Source organism: Balearica regulorum, chromosome 20, assembly GCF_011004875.1.
Source record: "Balearica regulorum gibbericeps isolate bBalReg1 chromosome 20, bBalReg1.pri, whole genome shotgun sequence".
Taxonomy (NCBI): Eukaryota; Metazoa; Chordata; class Aves; order Gruiformes; family Gruidae; genus Balearica; species Balearica regulorum.
The window spans coordinates 1,208,675-1,227,699 of record NC_046203.1 but is presented as its reverse complement, the minus strand read 5'-3'; the positions used below and the strand labels follow the sequence as shown (position 1 = coordinate 1,227,699).

At 56.5% G+C, this 19,025-nt stretch overlaps 1 protein-coding gene across 4 annotated transcripts in view; it reads left to right on the top strand.

Moving 5' to 3' along the window:
* Positions 1 to 16,902, top strand: part of VAV2 (vav guanine nucleotide exchange factor 2) — a 147,045-nt gene extending 130,143 nt beyond the window's left edge. Inside the window, exons 12-28 of one of the 4 annotated variants that reach the window (XM_075772758.1) lie at positions 734 to 820; positions 2,574 to 2,659; positions 2,897 to 3,029; positions 4,185 to 4,294; positions 4,888 to 4,989; positions 5,107 to 5,195; positions 5,957 to 5,973; positions 6,330 to 6,351; positions 7,570 to 7,697; positions 7,935 to 8,009; positions 8,612 to 8,664; positions 9,374 to 9,490; positions 9,597 to 9,684; positions 9,779 to 9,902; positions 10,903 to 10,989; positions 13,183 to 13,337; positions 14,009 to 16,902. In XM_075772758.1, the coding sequence (XP_075628873.1) occupies positions 734 to 820; positions 2,574 to 2,659; positions 2,897 to 3,029; positions 4,185 to 4,294; positions 4,888 to 4,989; positions 5,107 to 5,195; positions 5,957 to 5,973; positions 6,330 to 6,351; positions 7,570 to 7,697; positions 7,935 to 8,009; positions 8,612 to 8,664; positions 9,374 to 9,490; positions 9,597 to 9,684; positions 9,779 to 9,902; positions 10,903 to 10,989; positions 13,183 to 13,337; positions 14,009 to 14,056 (1,521 nt within the window). In that variant the 3' untranslated portion in view covers positions 14,057 to 16,902. Of the gene's footprint in view, positions 1 to 733; positions 821 to 2,573; positions 2,660 to 2,896; positions 3,030 to 4,184; positions 4,295 to 4,887; positions 4,990 to 5,106; positions 5,196 to 5,956; positions 5,974 to 6,329; positions 6,352 to 7,569; positions 7,698 to 7,934; positions 8,010 to 8,611; positions 8,665 to 9,373; positions 9,491 to 9,596; positions 9,685 to 9,778; positions 9,903 to 10,902; positions 11,470 to 13,182; positions 13,338 to 14,008 lie in introns of those variants that run through there. The other 3 variants (XM_075772757.1, XM_075772755.1, XM_075772754.1) reach the window with 3 other exon arrangements.
* The last annotated feature ends 2,123 nt before the right edge of the window (positions 16,903 to 19,025 follow it).

Below are 19,025 nucleotides of genomic sequence, written 5' to 3'. Positions count from 1 at the left end.
CAACAGGCACAGAAAATACACTCCACAGGGTGTAAGAAGTTGTTTCAGTGGAAGGGATAGGGTTCTTTCTCTTTCGTGGGTCAAAACTTACGTAAGCAAGGAAGTTTCCAGGGCAGAACAAGCTCCATCGAGTGTTTCTCTATTTTACAACGTAGCCTTGGTGTGGTGGGAGATGTTGGATGCCCGGAGGTGCTGGAGATGGGCATGCTCTCGCGGGGCGTCCCGGGGAAGGACAGAGCATGAGCATCCCAGCTCGGGTGCGATCCGGAGCACCCAGGGAGGTCGGCTGGAAGCACCAGGGGCAGAGCCAGGTCAAATGCTGTTCACAGCCAACGCGCAGCCGGGTGTCCAAAGCAGTCCTTTCACAGACGTGGGTGTTTTGACACCAAGACTGGCTCACAGCTTTTGTATCCGGGGGGATGAAGGGAATTACGGTGATGAAAGCTGGGAGGGAAGAATGCTGCCGGGGCGGGAGATGCCTGGCTCAGGCAAAAGCCATGGGCCGGTTTTGCTGTGCGGCTCTGGATTCGTGCATTGCCCTCTTCTGGGACATGGGAAAAATTGCAGGTCCTGCGCGGTTCAGCAGCGCAAGCAGAGAACGCCGGTGCTCAGCCCGGCTGCTGCCCCAGCCCTGCTCTGACTCCTGAGGGCCGAGGGCGGCGTGTGGTTTCTGCTTTGGTAAGGTACTAGTTTCATCTGGAAAATAAAAATGAATGTTCACTTCTCTTTTGAGGACTTGGCCATGTACATAAATGAAGTAAAGAGGGACAAAGAGACGTTAAAGAAAATAAGCGAATTTCAGAGCTCTATAGAAAATCTGGTAAGTTGGGAAATCCTCTCACTCCCTGCTTTAATTTGATTATTATTAATATATTTGCTTTTTCTGTGCAAATACTACTGAATGTGATGCGCTACCCAAGAAAGATCCCTGCGTGTTCGATCACTGACTGTTTTTGCTGGTGGTCCAGAAGTGGTTGCTACATTACAAAACAGATTTGGCTGTGATGGAGGGTGACTTCTCTTGGTGGTGTCACACTGAAAATGTTTCTCCAGCTTCTCATATTGTTAGTGTAGGGGAGACCCAAGAATTCCCCAAATCAGCTATCTGTCTGCTATTTAAAGTGGGTTTTATTTTTTGCCGTTAGGAGGACAGAGTTGAACTGAAAGCGTACCAAGGCCCCTTGGAGGAGAAGGGCACGTGTAATGTGCACCTAATCCCAAAATCACAACCAGATACTTTCGGGAGAACCTCATCCCCCAAACTCCAGGGGTATCAAACACTTGGTCCCATTACTGTGCATCAGCTGACCCTGTGCAACCCATCGCTCCCTTTAGTGCCAAACAAGCCCATTAATTTAATATTCAGTGGCAGAGCTTCAAGCTAACGAGCTTTTTCCCACATTTGCTGGGGGGTGGGAGGGGAGGGCTGGTCAGCGCAGGCACAGCTGCTCTGCTGTCCCGCTGTGCGCTGGGGTAATGCACTTTGGGGGCTGACACCTGAGATGCTGCAAAAGGGCTGAGGGAGGGGGATGCGGGGGGCTGCACCCGGAGGGGTGCTGGCTTTGGTGGGGGTTTTAAGCCTTGACTTCGTTTGAAAACAATGAACTTTTAATTGATGGCTATTTAACAGACTGAGACAAAATCCTTAATTTTCAAAAGAAACACAAAAATTCTCCAGTGGGATGTGGGCTGTTGCGGTTCACAGGGTTTGATTGAAGCAGTTGTGATAATCCAGATTTGTGCGAACAATCAGACATCATGCTCCGTAAAAACCGGAATGTAAATGGGGGCATTAAGCAGCCACTTCTCCTTGCAGCAGCCAGAGAGCAAGTTTGACATGCGGGAGATGAGGTGTTAGCAAAGCAGTCACTGCTGTCTGCAGATCAATCCCACGCACATTCTGCTCGGTGTTTCCTTTCGTTGCACCGGGCGGGATGTTGTGGAGTGATTGGTGTTATGTATACAGAGCCCACATGGCACAGCAGTGAAGTAATTATGGACTATTTATTTTCCTGGCCAGCGTTGATGATTCACAATATTTTTTTTCCCGCTATGAACTGTGCAAGGGGACCGGTTCCTGTGGCTCGGCGGCCGTGCTGCACCGAGTGACGTTTGCACAAGGGCTTTTGAGCTGCAAGACGAACTGGCCAAACCCTTGGGTTGGGTTCCAGCCTCCCCAAAATCTCCAGTCTTTGTTCAGGACGGGAATCAAAACTACAAGAGCCTTGGTTCTGCTTTTGTAGAAACCCCTGGAAAACAGCTTGTTTTGTGGGGGATTTTCTTTCTGCATCCCAAACCTTGCAAAAATGCTGTGACTCCTGAGCCTTGCCCTGGGATGCCAGTGCTGGAGCTCCAGGGATCTCCTCTGGCCCCGTTCCTGATGCCGGGGCCATGCTCGTGCGTGGGCTCCCCTTGGCGAGGGCGATGCTCTTCCCAGGAGCTTGTGCAGCTCGAGGCAGGGCTCGGGGGGATGCGCCCAGCGCCCCGTGCGATCCGGGCAGGTTTGGGTTTCAGTCTTCGAAGCATCGTCCCAGCCCTGGCTGCGGATCTCAGCCCTGCTTTGCTTTCTGCAGCAAGTGAAGCTGGAGGAGTTCGGGAGGCCGAAGATCGATGGCGAGCTGAAGGTCCGCTCCATAGTCAACCACACCAAGCAGGACAGGTGAGTGAGCAACGGCGCTGAGAAGTTTTCCCAAACCAAACGTGCCTTCGTTTGGCGATTCCCCTCGTGCTCGTTTATCCAGTGATTGCCTGGAGTTGCACTGACAGAAATCGCCGTCACACAGTTAGAACATCGTGCTGGCTGGAAAGCTCTGCAGAGCTTTCCAAATACTGTCCCCTTGAGTGCGGACCTTAACGAGATGTTTGACTGGGTTGCACATTTGTTTCCTTTCGGCAGGTATTTATTTTTATTTGATAAAGTGGTGATTGTCTGCAAGAGGAAAGGATACAATTATGAGCTGAAAGAAATTATTGAGCTGCTCTTTCACAAGATGACCGACGACCCTATGAATAACAAGGATATTAAGAAGGTAGGTGGACCGGGGGTTAGCTCTGCTGGAGAAAATTTTGGAGCCGTTTGGGCCAGTCCTTCGGCAGCACGTTCCCATTAGCCTTTAAAAATAGAAACAGAGCTTGCAAAAAGCAGGAAAATAAATGCTCAGCTTTCAGAGCAGCCTTACAAAGAGTTGGGAAACGTTTATTACTGTGGGGCTGGGCTCGATCCCTGACCTCCGTCCTTACAAACCAGCCCTGAGGAAGCTGGGATGGTTGGAGTTAGGAGAGAGGAAGCTGCTCCCTGCTTTCTGGCCCGCCGGCAGCGAGGGACGGGCAAGGAGCAACCGTCGGGAGGGCAGGGAGGGAAGGTCCGTCCGGATGCTCTCGCTCCCACGAGTCGCAGGGTGGAGGAGCCTGGAAAGGCAGCGTGAGTGTGGCCAACCAACTTGCCGACATCGGCGCTCGGAGGTGGTTGCCGCTGACGGAACATCGTTTGGCCGGTGGTTTGGGGCTTAGTCTGCAGTCATGAAGGAAAAACTCCTCCTGGCTGTCGGTTAAGCAGGGACCCATTAGCTTAATCCACTTACGTGCTGTGGGAAGAGGTATTGCACAGATGGGCTAAGTGACATTTGGGGAAGAATAGCCAATGTTACCACTTGGTTGCTGAAGAAATGCTGCTAGCCTTGTGTTTTAATGACATATATTTCCACTTTGCTCTCCTATGCTTTCTAGTCTCATGGAAAAATGGTAAGCAAAGTACACAATTTTCTCTCGTGTTTTTATGCGCAGTGTCGTAATGAGACAGGCAGAGCATATGTGCAGTGGGCAGGTCAGATGTTCCTCCTGGGCTCTCAGTCGCTGTCAGGGAGACACATAATGGCTGGGGAGGATCCACTGGAGCAGAAAAATCTGGGTTCTCTCATCTGCCACCATAAAATCCTATTTGGCCCTAGTGCACGGTGCCAAGCTGATTCAGGCATCATTAGCTGTGATGTGCTATAGAAACACGGAGCTCTTCCTCCTCCTTCCCTGCTGTTACCTTTGCGAAGGGTCGGCGGCCCCTGGGAAGCAGGGCCGGGGGCCGGCACTGAGAGCGGTAATTAAGATGCCGGGATAAAAATGCAGCGCGTTTTGCTGCTCGGGCGTTGGGAGCACAGCAGTCCGGTCAGCGCTCTCGTTTTCTCTTGCAGTGGTCATACGGCTTCTACCTAATTCACCTTCAGGGGAAGCAGGGCTTCCAGTTCTTCTGCAAGACGGAGGAAATGAAGAGGAAGTGGATGGAGCAGTTTGAAATGGCAATGTGAGCACCAGTGGCCGTTCCGGCCCCGGCGTGTAGTCACCAAGCGCAGGGGGACGGTGTCTCGGACCAGCGTGTCGCTGGAGACCAGCTCTGATAGCAAAGCCTGCGATGGGGAGGCTCTCGTGGGCTTGCCGGATGGGTCCCTGTGCAAAGGGAGCTCGGGTCCAGCATGAAATCGCCTACCCGGAGCGTCTGCAGCAAAGCACGCGTGGTGCACCCCCGAAATGACACCTGGCTGTGGCGTCAGGCCGCGCGTGAAGCACCGAGCTGGGGCTGGAGGAGGGTGTTGCAGGAGAAGGGCCGATGCTGCAGGGAGCTGGTCCTGAGCAGAGCAGGGCTTGGCCCCGCGCCGGCCAGTCTGGGCTGGTGATTGACACGGGCAAGGGCCAAATCCGTGACTGTTGTCCCAGGGGAGGGTTGATGGGCAAAATCTTCTCTGCACGGTCAAGCCCCGTCTCTGCTTTCACACTTGATTTCTTATCTGTCCATGTGGTTTCCAAACTTTGCAATGCAAACAGCAGCTGCCGGGACCGGGCACGAGCACAGCGTGGCTCGTAGGGACGGGTCGATAATCCCCCGGTCCTTTCCCTTAGGTCCAACATCAAGCCAGAGAAAGCCAATGCAAATCACCATAACTTTCAGATGTACACGTTTGAAAAGACAACCAACTGCAAAGCCTGCAGGATGTTCCTGAGGTGAGCAACACCCTTCCAGCTTTTCTGCATCTGCTTTAAAACACAGAAAGAAAAATCTCAAAGCTGAGGCTGAATTAGGACTTTCTGACTTTTGTTGTTGTTGTTGTTGTCGTACAGAGGAACCTTCTACCAGGGCTATCTTTGCCCCAAATGTGGAGCGGGTGCTCATAAGGAGTGCTTGGAGATCATTCCTCCCTGCAAGATCGGTGAGTTATTTCACACCATTAGCAGCTTGTGCCAAGGAGGTGAGTGCGTGTGAATGGCCTGAAAGATTTGCTCTATAAAGCACTAATGTTTGTTAATACGTTAAAAAATCTGAGTGTGCTCCCACGCACCTCCCGGGGCTCTAATTCACAATGGCCGATGGTTTAAAAACCAAACCAACCGAGCAAACCCCCTGAAATCCCGTGTGTGTCGGAGGATCGCAGCAGCTCCGTGCACTAGGTGGGATGCGCCCAGCCCTCGTGCTGCCCGGGCGTTTAAGGGAGGCGATGAGTTCCTCCTCAGAAGATGTTGGTCAGAGCGGGAGGGTCCGTGCCAGAGATCACGTTTCTGAGGAGAAGGAGAGACCTCGTCTCCGGATCCCGAATGCCCCACAGCGCTGCAGAAATCGGTGTGCTGGCTTTACACTGGGCAGCACTGTGACTCCTCTCCGGGTCAGCAGAGCCCTGGCGCTGCTCGGTGCAGGGGACTGTCACGGGGTGGCTTTGGGGAGGGAAGGGAGGAAGAAACAGAATCGCAGAACTTTGTGCAAGTGCGAAAATGTCCCTGTCCGGCTCCAGTCCCTCCCCGGGTGTTCCCACCCGGTGCAGAGCCGTGACTCGCGTGGCCCCAGCCTCCGCTTTGTGCTTCTCCATCAAGTTCCAGCCCTGATGCCAGTTTATTGATGCTTGTGTCATGAAGAGAAGCAGAAAATGGGGTTTGTTGCCTGTTAAATTAACCACTTATTTCAACATTTCTCCTGCAGGCTCTTCAGCAGACCAGGTACGTTGTTCCATGGTCCTTTTCCGCATCCCCCTCTGCCTTGGGCAGAGCCGGCACCTTGCCCGGTCGGGGTGCGGGCAGCTCGTGGGAGGAGCGAGCACCGGCCTCGGGGGGTTCCCAGTAACCGGGGGGGCAGGACTGGAGACTGATGGCCTCTCTCCAGCCTACAACTGGCCCGGTCTGGGTGGCACCACGGTCCTCAGGAGGTGCCAGCACCCACCTGGGGCGAGCGCCGGGTGCTGGTGCCGGGGAGGTTTCGGGAGGGGTTTTCTTGTCCCGGTGGCTTCAGGCAGGCACTCGTGGAGGGAGCCGAGCCCACCGTGACCTCACGGAGACTTTTTCCTCTCTTTTTGCAGGATTCGCTGAGTGCCGGACCTGGTAAGGGCCTTTACTGTATCGCAGGAGGGCAAGTGGAGAGGGCGTCTTGGTTGTGGCTGCAGGGGTCCCTAACACTGAGCACGTGGGAGGGAGAAGCTCCCCCCAAAACCAGAAAGGGGCACTGGGAGCGGCAGAAGTGTCCTGTGCCGCCCTCACGGCAGGCGATGGGGCGCTGGGGTCTCTCCTGTCCCTGCTCCCCCGCGGCAGGACCCGGCTCGTCCCTGGGCTCAGCCCTCGCCCGCCGCAGCCACCAGCACCGCGGTGTTTCTTTCGGTGCGGTTCGTGCCCCCCGGCCTGCTCTGCCACGTGGGTAAAAGCTTCTGCGCGTCACACCGGTAACCGAGGAGAGCCTGGCAAATTTCCTTGGGCCGCGGCGTCCTTCACAGCAGACCAAACGCGTCCTGGCAGGGAGGTTTGTTGGTGATGGGCAGCATCTTCCTGCTGGTGCGTGGCCGGTGTGCTGCAGGGATGTGCGGCTCCAGGCGCTGCCTTCCGATGGGGCCGTCAGTCACGACGGTTACCACGGTACTTCTTAATTTTCCTTTGCTTAAAACTAGTGTAGACAGAGTGCTGGGCCTGCCCTGCCCGTGCTCTGGCTCAAAGGAGAAGGAACAATTTGTTTTTGTGCTTTTCCAGTTAAAAGGAAAGCCAAGCCTGGCAAAAAGAAACCTGAATCAAATTGGTGGTTAAAAAAAGAAAGCACAGAATGCTCTCGCTGGGCAGGGAGAGGCAGAGGTGGGGAAGCATTTCGAAGATAAACACTGCGATTTTAGTGCAGCTGGGGAGGTTTATTTAATGTGCAGTTATTTGCGAGATAACTGGACTTTGGCTGCGAGCTTCGGGGGTGTTTGGGTCCCAGGTCCGGCTGAAATGCAGGGGGAGCCGCTTGTTCGCTGGTCCCTTTTGCAATCGCGGGTGTCACCGCTGACCCCGGTGGGGTTTGGTGCTGGCTGGGCATCGCCGGTCTGCAACGGCGAGCTTCAAGTCGCAGGGCTGGGAGTCGGAGTTTTGGCTCGGCTCGGTCCTTTGTGGGTTTATTTTTGCTCAGTGAACTCAACCATCCGTGTAACGGCACAAGCCAAGACCGTTCTCTGTGGGCACTGTTCTGTTCTGCTTTCATGCTTTCTGCCCCCAAATCCTGCCTGCTGGTGCCGTTAGGTTTGTTTTGCTTTTTCTTAACTGGGACAAGGTGCTGACACTGTTCTGCATCTGTTCCAGGCCCTAAAATGGTGGCGGTTCAGAATTACCACGGAAACCCAGCCCCCCCTGGGAAGCCGGTGCTGACATTTCAAATGGGGGATGTGATCGAGCTGCTGAGGGGGGACCCCGACTCGCCGTGGTGGGAGGTGAGAGCGATTCCCCTCGGGAAGTTCCTGGGAAGTTTTAAACCGGTGACTTCTGCATCGTTCCTTTTATTTGTGGGCTTTCCCGGAGCTCAGGGATGTGCGGGGCTCCAGAGCTGGGGGGGTCTGTGAGGCGGTTTGGAGCCCGGGAGCCGCAGCGTGGATTGTCCCTGTCCCTGCACGGCCAAAACGCTGCTCCCCCGTGCACGTCCCAGGCTGATGCCCGGCTTGGCTTTGCAGGGACGGTTGCTGCAGACGAAGAAGTCGGGTTATTTTCCCAGCTCATCGGTAAAGCCCTGCCCCGTTGACGCGAGGGTAAGTGCCAAAGGGGAGATGGAGCCAGGAGCGTGGGGGTGAGCGCGGGGGGCTGTCACGGGAGGTGCTGCTCCGGCAGTGCCTGTTGCTTTTCTCAGCCTTCTGCTTGAGACCTTGGTCCTTCCAGTAAGTCCCTGCACCTTGAACGAGACCTTTTACTGCGGCCAGATAAGCGAGGAAGTGGATCCGTCATCCCATGGTTATAAATGTCTGGTGGGGTTGGTCTCAGCCCCGTTCGCAAGGTTGGGGTTGGCGTGACCGGGTCCAGACCCCTTTCGTCCTCTGCGGGGCTGACTCGGGAGCAGAGCGCTTGAGATAATCACAGTACAGGAAAACTGCACCTGTGGGGTTTTTTCTCTGTTTTGTAACGCTGTCAGCCGCTGCCCAATCAAAAAAACGCTCAGGTAGATGAAAAACTGCAGCAAGCCGGTCACAGCTGGGGGGCTGAGAGAGAAGCGCTCAGCTACGACACTGCCCTCCGCCGATAATTCAGAAACAGCTTGGCAGACAGAAAACCCTCCCGTGGAGAGGAGCATCTCGCACGTGATGCGGAGCACGGTGAGACGCTGGCTCCGCAGTAACAACCGATCTTCTCTCTGCAGCCTCCCAACAGCCGGCCGCCCTCGCGGGAGATCGACTACACGGCGTACCCGTGGTGAGTGGCCCTGCCTGCCGCTGGGCGCTGTGCTGGACACGGCCGTAAAGATAGATAGATTGGCTGTGCCTTTTAATTGTTGTCTTGTCAGGAATCCACTCTAATTACCAAGTATGAGTGCAGGGCAGCCGCTGCAGCGGCATTTGGGTGTTGAAACCTGGCGCAGCCCTCGCAGCCTCAGAGGGGGTTTCTTCACCCGTGGGGAGGGTCAGAGGCTGAAGGAGAGATGCTGGTTTCTCTTCCCGTTTCGTGGGGTTTCGGTTCCCAGAAAACCATTTTGGGAGGAAGGAAGCAATTCCTGCCTTGGCGGGAGGGGTTGCGCTTGGCTTGCCTCCTGCTCCTTCAGCTCCAGCCAGGTTTTCAAATTCATGAGTCCAGATTATCCCCACTCCCCGGCTCTCACTGCAACCTCGTTCTCCTGGGGACTAAGTCCCAATTAGTGGGATTTTCTGGGTGCCCTGGAAACATAAGAGACTTCAAAGGGAAGAGATTGCACTCTGCATCCTTCGTCCCCTCTGTTCAGTGGCTGAACAGCTGCTTGTGTATCTCTGGGCACTTTCTGCTCAGGAAGCTTTGGATGATGTTCCTCTCCTTGCCCAACCTTCATGCCTTTAAAAAAAGATGTATCTTTTTGTCTGAAACATGCCTATTGTAAAGATATGCATTCATTTTCAGTTAGTTAATTTAACGAATTAACCTCTGGGCTCAGGTTCGCAGGGAACATGGAGCGGCAGCAGACGGACAACCTGCTCAAGTCACACGTCAGCGGCACCTACCTGATCCGGGAGCGGCCAGCCGAGGCTGAGCGCTTTGCCATCAGCATTAAGTGAGTAAAACTTCATTTAGTAACTTAGTACTACTCACACACGGAGGGCGAGATGGGACTGGAGGACGCGGCTACGTTTCTTGAGTGCCTTTGCTACCGTTTGCAGGTTCAACGAGGAGGTGAAGCACATCAAGGTGGTGGAGAAGGACAACTGGATTCACATCACGGAAGCCAAGAAGTTTGAAAGCTTGCTGGTAGGTTTCTGTAGCCCCTTTGCGTGTGCGCACCGTCCCTGCGAGTCACGCGGAGGACAGCGGGGACAGCCGGGTGCCTCTCCATCCTTCCCAGGAGCTGGTCGAATACTACCAGAGCCACTCGCTGAAGGAGAGCTTCAAGCAGCTGGACACAACGCTGAAATACCCCTATAAATCTCGGGAGCGCTCTACCTCCAGGACCTTCACCCGCTCTCCAGGTAAAACCCAGCTCAGCCGTGCGAGCAGGCGCCGTTAAAGCCCTGATGGAAAGTCGCACCCTTTCAGCAAGGCGTGGGAGCACCGTCTGGACAAAGGGGTTTAGAGCTTTGCTGCAGGGCCACAGCCCCCTCCTTTGCAGCTCAGTCTCCTGCTCGCCCGGTGCCATTTTCAGGACGGGTCTCACAGGAGGTGGCGGGGGGGGCTCCGGCCGAGCTGGGGCTGCCTGGCGCTGCTCCCCGAGCTCACGGAGCGGCTGCAGCCTGCCCGGGGAGAGCTTTTGCTGGGGGAGGCTGGTTTCCCTCCTGCGGCTGCGCGCGCTGTGCCCGGCGGTGCTTTGCCAGCCCCTGGTCCTGCCGGGAGAGGAGCCGCGGCCACGGGGCAGCCCGTCCGCCTGCGGGCAGCGCGTGGAGGTGTGATGCTCTGTTGGCGGGACAGATCGTGTCTTCCCTGCCCACGTGAGCTTTTGTGCCTGCGTTTTAATGGATCCGGTCCCAGTGTCACTTGTGACGGTTTGGATCCCAGTGGGACTCCTTTAATGGAGGTGATGGGAGAAATGGTAGGTCCGTGCCTAAAATAAAAATAAATCAAAACGAATGGAAAGAAAAATGTGCATTAGTGCAAAATGCTCCATTTTGTCTAAAAGCCTGAGTGCAGAAATAACTACTTTGTGGGGAAAAATGCATTTTCTAAAAAACTTTTTCCGTGGTATATTTAAAAAAGATTACCAAAGGAAGATAGTTTTTACAAGTTGATTAAATACCTTTTTCACTAAAATACAACCCTAGGATGACTTTGTAGCCCCCACACTGGCTGTGGGGCTGTGGCCGGACCTGCCACCGGCTGTCCCAGCTCCGAGCCCCTGCGCAAGACCTTCTGCATGCTTTGCCCTGTATTTCTCCGTCGGCTTTTAAAGCATTGTGCATGATAATAATTTTTTTTTTTAATTTCCTTTTTAATGCGTGTTCTGCCTCTTTCTGTTTCTCTCTAACCTCTTTGCAGCCTCCTGCGCTTCCTACAACTTTTCTTTTCTCAGTCCTCAGGGCCTCAACTTTTCTTCTCAGAGCTCCTCCAGTCCCTTCTGGTCAGGTACCAGTGCCTCTCCCCGCCGGAGAGACCTGCCGCCTCTCCCCGGCTGCAGCATCCCCAGCTTGAAAGCCATCACCAGCGGGACCTGCGGGGTCCCCGCTGTCCCTCCATCACCCGCAGGCAGTTCAGGGGGTCCCCAGTGCTGCTCTGGGGCGCAGCCTGGAAATAAGTTAATTAACCAGGGCTTGGCTGGAAGCAGAACGCACTCCCCCCTCTCCCCAAAATCAAGGCAGGGAGAAGACGGAGTTGTTGCTATTTGAGAAAGGGGGCTAAAATTACCAAAAAAAAGTGAATCTAGCGCATTGGGATCTCATGATGTGCTTCAAGCTCGACCCGCTTATCCCGTGTGTTTCACCGAACGAGCATTGGCATCACCCCATCTTCCAGACCAGTTCTCCTTGCTGTTCAAGGAGAACATCTCAATGTCCGGCAGTTTTTGAGCTCTTGGTATCTGAGGCTGCTCAGGACCCTGTTGCTGGGGCGGCAGGGGGAACCTGCGCTGGCAGATGTGTTCTGTGGCTCAGACTCCCTGCAGACAGTGCGGTGGTGCTCTGCCCTTTGAACCCCATTGATCAAACGCGTTACAGACTGGTGTCTCGCTCCCTGTTTGGCGGGGATCAGAGCAAAATCGTGCCAGTTCATTTCTTCCTGTTTCAGTTTTTACCTTTCAGTATTTTCTTTAGGCGGCACAGGGAAAAATCATCAGCAGAGCCACATGTGCTTTCCTTGCTGCCACATTTGGGAAGAACACTTAACTTTCCAGGGGTTTAGAACATAACTCTGGGCATTTGGGATCTTTTAACTGCATACAAAGTATTGCAGAAATTAATTTGTGCAGCAGTGGGCTCTGAGCAAGCTCCTGATGACAGAGTTCAAAGCTGCCGTGATTCTCGCTCCGTTCCGCAGCCCGGCTGCCTGGTGAGGACGGACGAGCCCTTCAGTGATTGCACGTTGTGTGTCTGGACCGTCTCCATCGCCATCCTCATCTCCTTCCATCCCGAGAGCTGAAAACCTGGGCAAAGCTTTTCCTTAAACTTAGTTCAACCTTGGTTTGCAAACTTTTGAAATTCAAATTAATCCTCAAAACTTCTGGGACAAAAAGGGCAGCTTCACCGAAACACGACGTCCCTTCAGGGTGGTGGGTTTTTATTTTCCTCTTTTTTTTTAATTTTCTTCTTTTTTTTTTTTTCTGCAAACTTCCGAGAAGGTGCATTTTTTTTCTTCCTTTGCCCATCCCATCCCTCCCACCATTGCTCTCCAGCCCTCTTTCCCCCCTGCCCAGACACCGGAGCAGGGAAGCCGAGCGCTGCCCCTGCCTTTCCTCCCTCCTCACCGCTACTCCTCTGTGCAAAGTGCTCCGCCGCTCCCCTCACGCCTCCCCCGAGCATCCCCTGCCTGAAGCGATGGAGATCCACGGTGCTGGGGCCGTGCCGGTGCTGGCGGAGGTCGGGTCCCGGGATGGCCTGGGGGCCACGCTGCTTATTGCAAGCTGTTGGTCAGCGTTCGGGTTTCCAGGGTGCTTTTACACCTTTCGGTCTGTTACGGGTCCAAGCTCGCAAGGCCCCTGGCTGCTCCCTGGCGGGGACAGGAGCAGGGAGGACAGCGGGTTTGCAGCTTGTTCCTCCTCATGGCAAAACGTACGGGTTTTGCTCAGCATCTCTAGGAGAATCCAGTCCCAGTAACTCAGTTTTCTGAATACCAGCTGTTTGCCAAATCTCCTTTTCACAAGATGGGCCCATCGGGTGCTGGGAGCTGTGTGGCAGCTAGACCTGACGTTAATGGTGGAACAGGATTTTTCCATGATTTCGTTGTTAATGATCATGTGTTCCTATGACATCTTTTGCCACCTCCTTCCCTGCTCACCAAAGTGCCCCTCACCCCAGCGATCCTAACCGAGGGGTCCCAGCCCCTCCTGGACCCTCCTGGTCAGCAGAGAAGGGCTTCCCAAGCCCACAGAGCTGTTGAAAGCCCAGCAGAAATCCAGTTTAACCCCACCCGCCCCAGTCCGTGTGGGGCTGAGCGGTTCGGACGAGGCCAGCCCCACCATCAGAGCTGCTCCAGGTCGTGGCGTTGCAATGGGAGCCAGCGCCGCGGTGGAGAACCCAGGTTGAACCTCACCAAGCTTTCCCCAGGCTTCGGCCGGTCCCACGCAGCGGGGCAGCTCCTGACTCCCTCTGCTTTGTCCCCTCGCAGTATTCACCCCACGGGTCATAGGGACGGCGGTGGCGCGATACAACTTCGCGGCGCGGGACATGCGGGAGCTCTCGCTGCGAGAGGGCGATGTGGTGAAGATCTACAGCAGGATTGGCGGGGACCAGGGATGGTGGAAGGGGGAAACCAACGGAAGAGTAAGTGCAGCTGGGTAACGTCCCGTCCCGTTTCTGCAGCGCACGGTCCTCCCCGCTCTCGACCTGCCCAGCCGGAGCACAGCCCGCTGTCAGGACAGCAAAGGGCGGGGGGACACGTCCCGCTCCCTCTTGCTCTGCTCCGGCTCGTGGCTGGGCTGTCGTCTCACGAGAGCCACCGCTGTGGTGCCAGTGCGTGACGGTGACACGCGGTGCCCCGTGCGTGCGGGCAGATGGGAGCGTGCGGTGGGGGTGCAGGCGGGCGCTGTTCGGATCTGCCCTTCCTCAAACCCGCACGTGGGGGAGTGATGCAGGAGTGGTTCTGCAGGAGAAAGGCTCGGCATCTCGGGGAAAAAAGCAGCGGGCTGATGGCTTCACCCGCTGTCCCACAGAGTTTCTAGCACTGGGGACAGGTTCTTCGTGCCCTGATCCTTTATGTATCGGGGACCACCCGTGTGGCCAAGGCAGTGTATAGCTGCTAGCTCCGTCCTAAATCGGGGTCACAGCGGCACCGCCTCCCTGTCAGCACCGCGGATCGGGGTGCGGGTGAACCCAGCGCCGTACGAAAGGCTCACCGGGAGCAGCGCGTGGTGGCAGGGGAACAGTCCCAGTGAGGGGACGGGAGGTCCCTTCTGCTCCCCGGTGTCCAGCTCACCGCTTCGCTTCCCCGACAGGTCGGCTGGTTTCCCTCGACGTACGTGGAAGAGGAGGGGGTGCAATGACTGCGAGGACGTCTGACGGAAAGTCATCGAGCGCCCAGAGCGAGCCGCTGCAGACCGTGCACACTTGTCCCGACGCCCGCGGCTCCCCGTGAGACGCGGCCGGACGCCTCCCAGGACTGCTCTCGCAGACTCTTTAGCAATCCGTTCCTCTGTACAGTGTGTGTGTGCGCGCGTGCGTCGGGGCCGCCGCCGGCCTCGCTCCTGTTACGTGTATAGAAGATTGATGGTCTGTCAGATAACGTTCGTGTAGCAGCTGCGGAAGAGTCCCGGGAAAGCCGCGCTCCCCTGCATGGACAGAGCTGAGAGACTCTGGGCGGTGCCCACCAGAGGAGGGGGGTCCTCCAAACCTCTTGTCCTAAAGGTGTTTTAAAAGCCACCGTGGTGATGGCGGTGGGAGGGTGAGGCTGAAGGTTCGCGCCTGGGCTGGTGCCCGGGTGTGCCAAGGTGGGAATTTGGGGGTTTCTAAGGAGAGGGAGCGACTCAGCCCCGAGGAGCCGATGCGGACCCCTGCCACACCGCTCGGGTGGGCTCCCTGGGTCAGGATTTCCGCAATCTCCCTGGCAGCTGTGCGGCAGAACCCAGCAGCACCACGCTGCGGCTGGGACGAGGGGGCAGAGCGGGGACACCCGGCCCAGGAGGAGGAGGAGGGCTGTTGCTCATCTCTGAAGGATGCCAGCTGTGCAACCAGGAGCGCGTTTTGACCATCAGACGTAGGCTGGAAGTGGACCTCCAGGTCAGACAGGAGGGGAAAAGGGCCGCTTTGGCATCCCAAGCCTGTTTGCTGTACAACCACCGTTGGTCGCCCCAGCCTTGCTGCAGGCGGAGGGGGCAGCCCGGGGGGCCGCCTGGGCCCACTGGTGAGCAGGAGGTCTCGGTGCAGTGCAGGGCTGGAGATGCACTGTGCCGTGCAAGGGTTTTGGAGGCCGCTACGGCACCAGGTACCTGCAGAGGAATGGCCGGGAGCGCGTGTCCGTGGGTCTGTCCTGCCCTCGCTCCCCAAGCCAGGCAGCGATGACACGTCCCACCTCACTGAGCTCGGAGGGGCAAACCCACCTGAGTAAGGGCTACGGTATCAACTCCTGAGTTCTCTCACTAAGTTGTGGAAGCATCTCCCTTTCCCCAGCTGTGTGCACTTTTGGGGGCTGTGAGCGTTGTCCCCACTCTTCCTCCCACTGGCTGTTACTGCTGCTGCTGTCAAGTAAAGGTCCGTCTGTCTTGGCGTTGCCGCTTTGTCCTGAGCACCGTCCGTCTGAGTCTGTTCTTTCCGAAGCGCAGCCCCTCTGGTTGGTGGGCAGAGCTGCCGGGTGGAAATCCAGGCCAACGTCTTCTGCCAAGCGCCGGCTTTGCTCTCCAGCTCCAGAGGTTCCTTGCAGAGTGCAAATACGAACAAATCGTGTGCGGGTGTGTGACAGGGAAGAACTTTCCTCTCTCCGATTGCTGAGCCCCAGGAGATGCTCTCCAGCCTCTCTGAATCAGTGGCATTCCGAGCTGGTGCTTCTGCGCCCTGACGTTGTTCCCCTGGGACTTGCGGGGGTCCTGCCGCGGGGCACCATGTTCCCGGCGTGGGCTCGGCATCGCGCTGGCGCGGGTCTGGCAGACGCCAGGGTTGGGTGGGTGAGCGGTGCTGTGGTGCCCTCGGTCCCTGGCACGGGGGTACGTGGCTGCGCCTGAAGCCTCGCTGCAAATGGAGCACGGTGCCCTGCCTGGGGTGTTAAATGGGAGAGTTTGGGGCTCTCGAGGAACAGATATTAACTTGGAAATTCCACGTTATTGCTCAGTGACAAGCCCAGGGCCACCCCCCTTTGCTGCCTGTTGCTCCTGGAGCCCCGTGAGTGCCCCCGCTCTTGGTGCCGCGGGGGGAGCGGGGTGGGTGCCCACGGGGGCTCTTGCTCTGTGAGGTGCCGGGGACGCAGGGGGGGCTCCGGGCTTTCCCAAGGTACTGTTTGGTGCTAACCTCTCCTGGCCGGCCCCTCGCTGCTCGGCTCGGGGTACGCTCGAGGGGTCCCCTTTGAAGGGGAGGCTTGCGGGTGCAGCCAGCGGGGAGCTGGCAATGCCCCGCTCCTCCTGTGCAAAGCAAAGGGCCGCGCTCCCATTCCTGCGGCTGCGCTGGAGCTCAGGGCGTGTGTAAGGTGAACGAGGTGCACACACACCCCCCCACCCCGAGACAACCTCACGAAGGCTCGTGTTATGCCCCAGATCCTAAAGCCTTACGCGACCCTCCTGTTTAACATCGCCGATGCCGTCAGGCGGCGAGGGCATCCCCGCTGGAAGAGCACGTCCCTGGCCCGGGGACCACGGCACCGTCTCTCCCTTACGCCCCAAAGGGATCCCCGACCTCCGCCGCTGCCCGCGCTCCCCTCCAGCCCTGCCAAATCGCCCTTCCCTCCGGAGAGCTCTCCCTCTTGTGTTTACTGTTGTAAGAAACTTGTTAAAAAAGATTGGTTTGTTTGTAATTATTCAGCCATTTGCCACAATATATATCTGTGAATAAGAAAGGGAAATGTTTTTTTACGATGGCGAGAAAATTGTATATATATTTTAGTTCATCGCAGATCATTCAAAATTGCAATGGGATACGTTGGAAAATAATATGTAAATTCCTTGGGTTTTTCCTTTGCACTGCACTAACTGGGGTAGGGCGGAGGGGGTTTAAAGATAAAACTGTTTGTTTATGGAATAGTTTATAGCTGGGGATTTGGAAATCATTTGCAATAGCTTGTAATGCTGGAATAGAAACTTTAGCTGCTACTTAGAAACCCTTTTGCATGTGGTTTTTCCAGACCTTTTTAAGTTACAATACATCAAAGTAAATTCCACAACAAAAAAATAAAGTGTAATTTTGCTGATAGGGGTTTTTTTTCCAGCCATGGTTTTTCCTGCAGCTCAGGCTCAGCCTTGCGTCAGGCTTCTGGTCGCTGAAGCCCCCTGGGCTGTGCTGGGGCCGGCGGGGTGGCCCGGCCAGTCCAGGGGAGACGGGCGCTCTTGGGGACAGATCCTTTCTGATCGCTGCCGTGAACCCTAAGTGTTCGTACCCCTGCTGAGCCCCAGGTAAGTCCTTCCTGCAGTGCCAGCCGTGGCTCTCTGCAGTGAGGCGTTGCTGAAGCTCGCCGCTCGCGATCCTTCTTGTTTCTGGAGCAGCTGCTCTCGTGCAGTTGTGCCGCGATCCTGCCGGGTGGCTTTCCTGGGGCTGCTCTCCCTGCTGGAGCTGAGCTGCTGTGGGGTGAGAGAAGGAGCGTGATTTTCCATGGCTTTTAGTCACTCCCAGGTATCATATTCCCGAATCCCGCTCGGCCCTGCATGCAGCAGCGTCTTCCAGAGCAGTAGAAGAAATTGCTTATAAAATACCCGAGGTATTGCTGGAGGTTTCACCCCAGAGCGGGGACATGAGATGCCACTGTGAGCTGCCACGTCATTTAATTAATAATAACATTAATTATTTCCTGTTCTTGGAGTCCCCAGTGCTTTCTCCTTCTCACTTGAGCTTTCACAGGGTCAGCTGAAAGGGGCCGTAGCAATGAGCAGAGACCTTTTACCTGGAGAAGCAGGACGTGAGCTGGGCACTAGCGTTTGGATGGCGATTTGGAAAGGTGCTGCTCAGCCAGGTATTTAGCCTTGGCCGAGGTGACAGCCCCTGCCTGGAATAAACCCTTTCCCTGTCATGGTGGTTCAGCCCAGGGGAAGCTCTCTGCCAGGCACCGTGTATGCAATACCGGGGTTTGGTACCCGGGTGCTCTCCTGCCCGCGATGAGCATCGGCTCAGCCCCGAGCGGGTCAGGCGTCGCCGTCGGGTGCCCGTGGTGCGGCTGGGCTAATGCCGCGCTGGAGCCTGGAACCGGCCGATGGCTGCAAGACCAGGTAAATGCAAAAATCTTCTTCTGTGCAGGGTCCTGCCTCTGCAGATATCCCTGCCGCCCCTGGGGCTGGCTGCTCGGTGGCATCTGGTGACATCTAACCCTCGGAGGGTGGCTGGAGCTGGCAGCGTTGTAGCCTCGGCCAGGCGGGTGCCTCGACAGCCGGCTGTGCTCAGCTCCGCGTCTGAACCTCCCCTGGGCTACGCACTGACGCGGGCTGACGCCTCGGGGATAAATGGGGCATTTATTGACCGTGCGCAGGCACGGCCAGGCGCTGTAACCAGACCAGGAGCAGCCTTCCCAGGGGCATTAACAGGAGAATAAATCTTCAGCCGTGGCCAACGCAGCTGGCTCCAGCCCTGTGCAGACCCCAGCCTGCCCCAGGAAGGGGGGATGCACCAGACACAGGTTTTATTTATTTATTCTTTCTTTCCCCCCGGCAATAGCAGCTGCTGACACAATCTCCCACGTTAGCTGGGCTCACCAGGGCGCTGCCTCTGCTCTGAGCAAACACGGTGCCGGGGGTGGTTGCGATTGCTGGCTGCCCTCTGCAAACAGCGGTTCCCGCTCTGTGCCGCAGAGTCTGACAGCCGCCCCGCGGTGTCCCTGTGGCTGGGCCTTGGGCACGCCCCACGGCCCCGGTGGCCTGTGGCCGGCCAGCGTGTGGCCACCTCCCTCTGCCACCTCGGCTGGTCCGTGCCACGGGCAGGTGTGTCAGCTGGGTGCAAGCGCTCACGCCGCCCAGCTCGGTGGACCACAAAACAAGGGTCCAAAGCGCTGTGCAATTGGGAGGGGGAAACTGAGGCAGGGGGTTGCCAAGAGCAGAGCTCAGAAGAGCTCTGCCCAGCCGGACTGTGCAGGATCGAGCCTGCTTTTGGTTTGGGATCAGGCACCGGTTGTGCTTTCTCAAGACCAAATTCAGACTGCGGTGCAGAGGAGGGCAAAGCCAGCTTTGCACGCGTGCCCGCGCGGGCTCCGGCGATGGCACATGCTTGCGGCCTGGTGCACGCCATGCTCAGCTCCAGATTGGCAGCACGCCTGGCTAGTTCATTCCTGCATTCGCCATAATGTTTTCTGTGACCTAGAAAACTCCAGCTGGCGCATCCAAACCGCTGTGC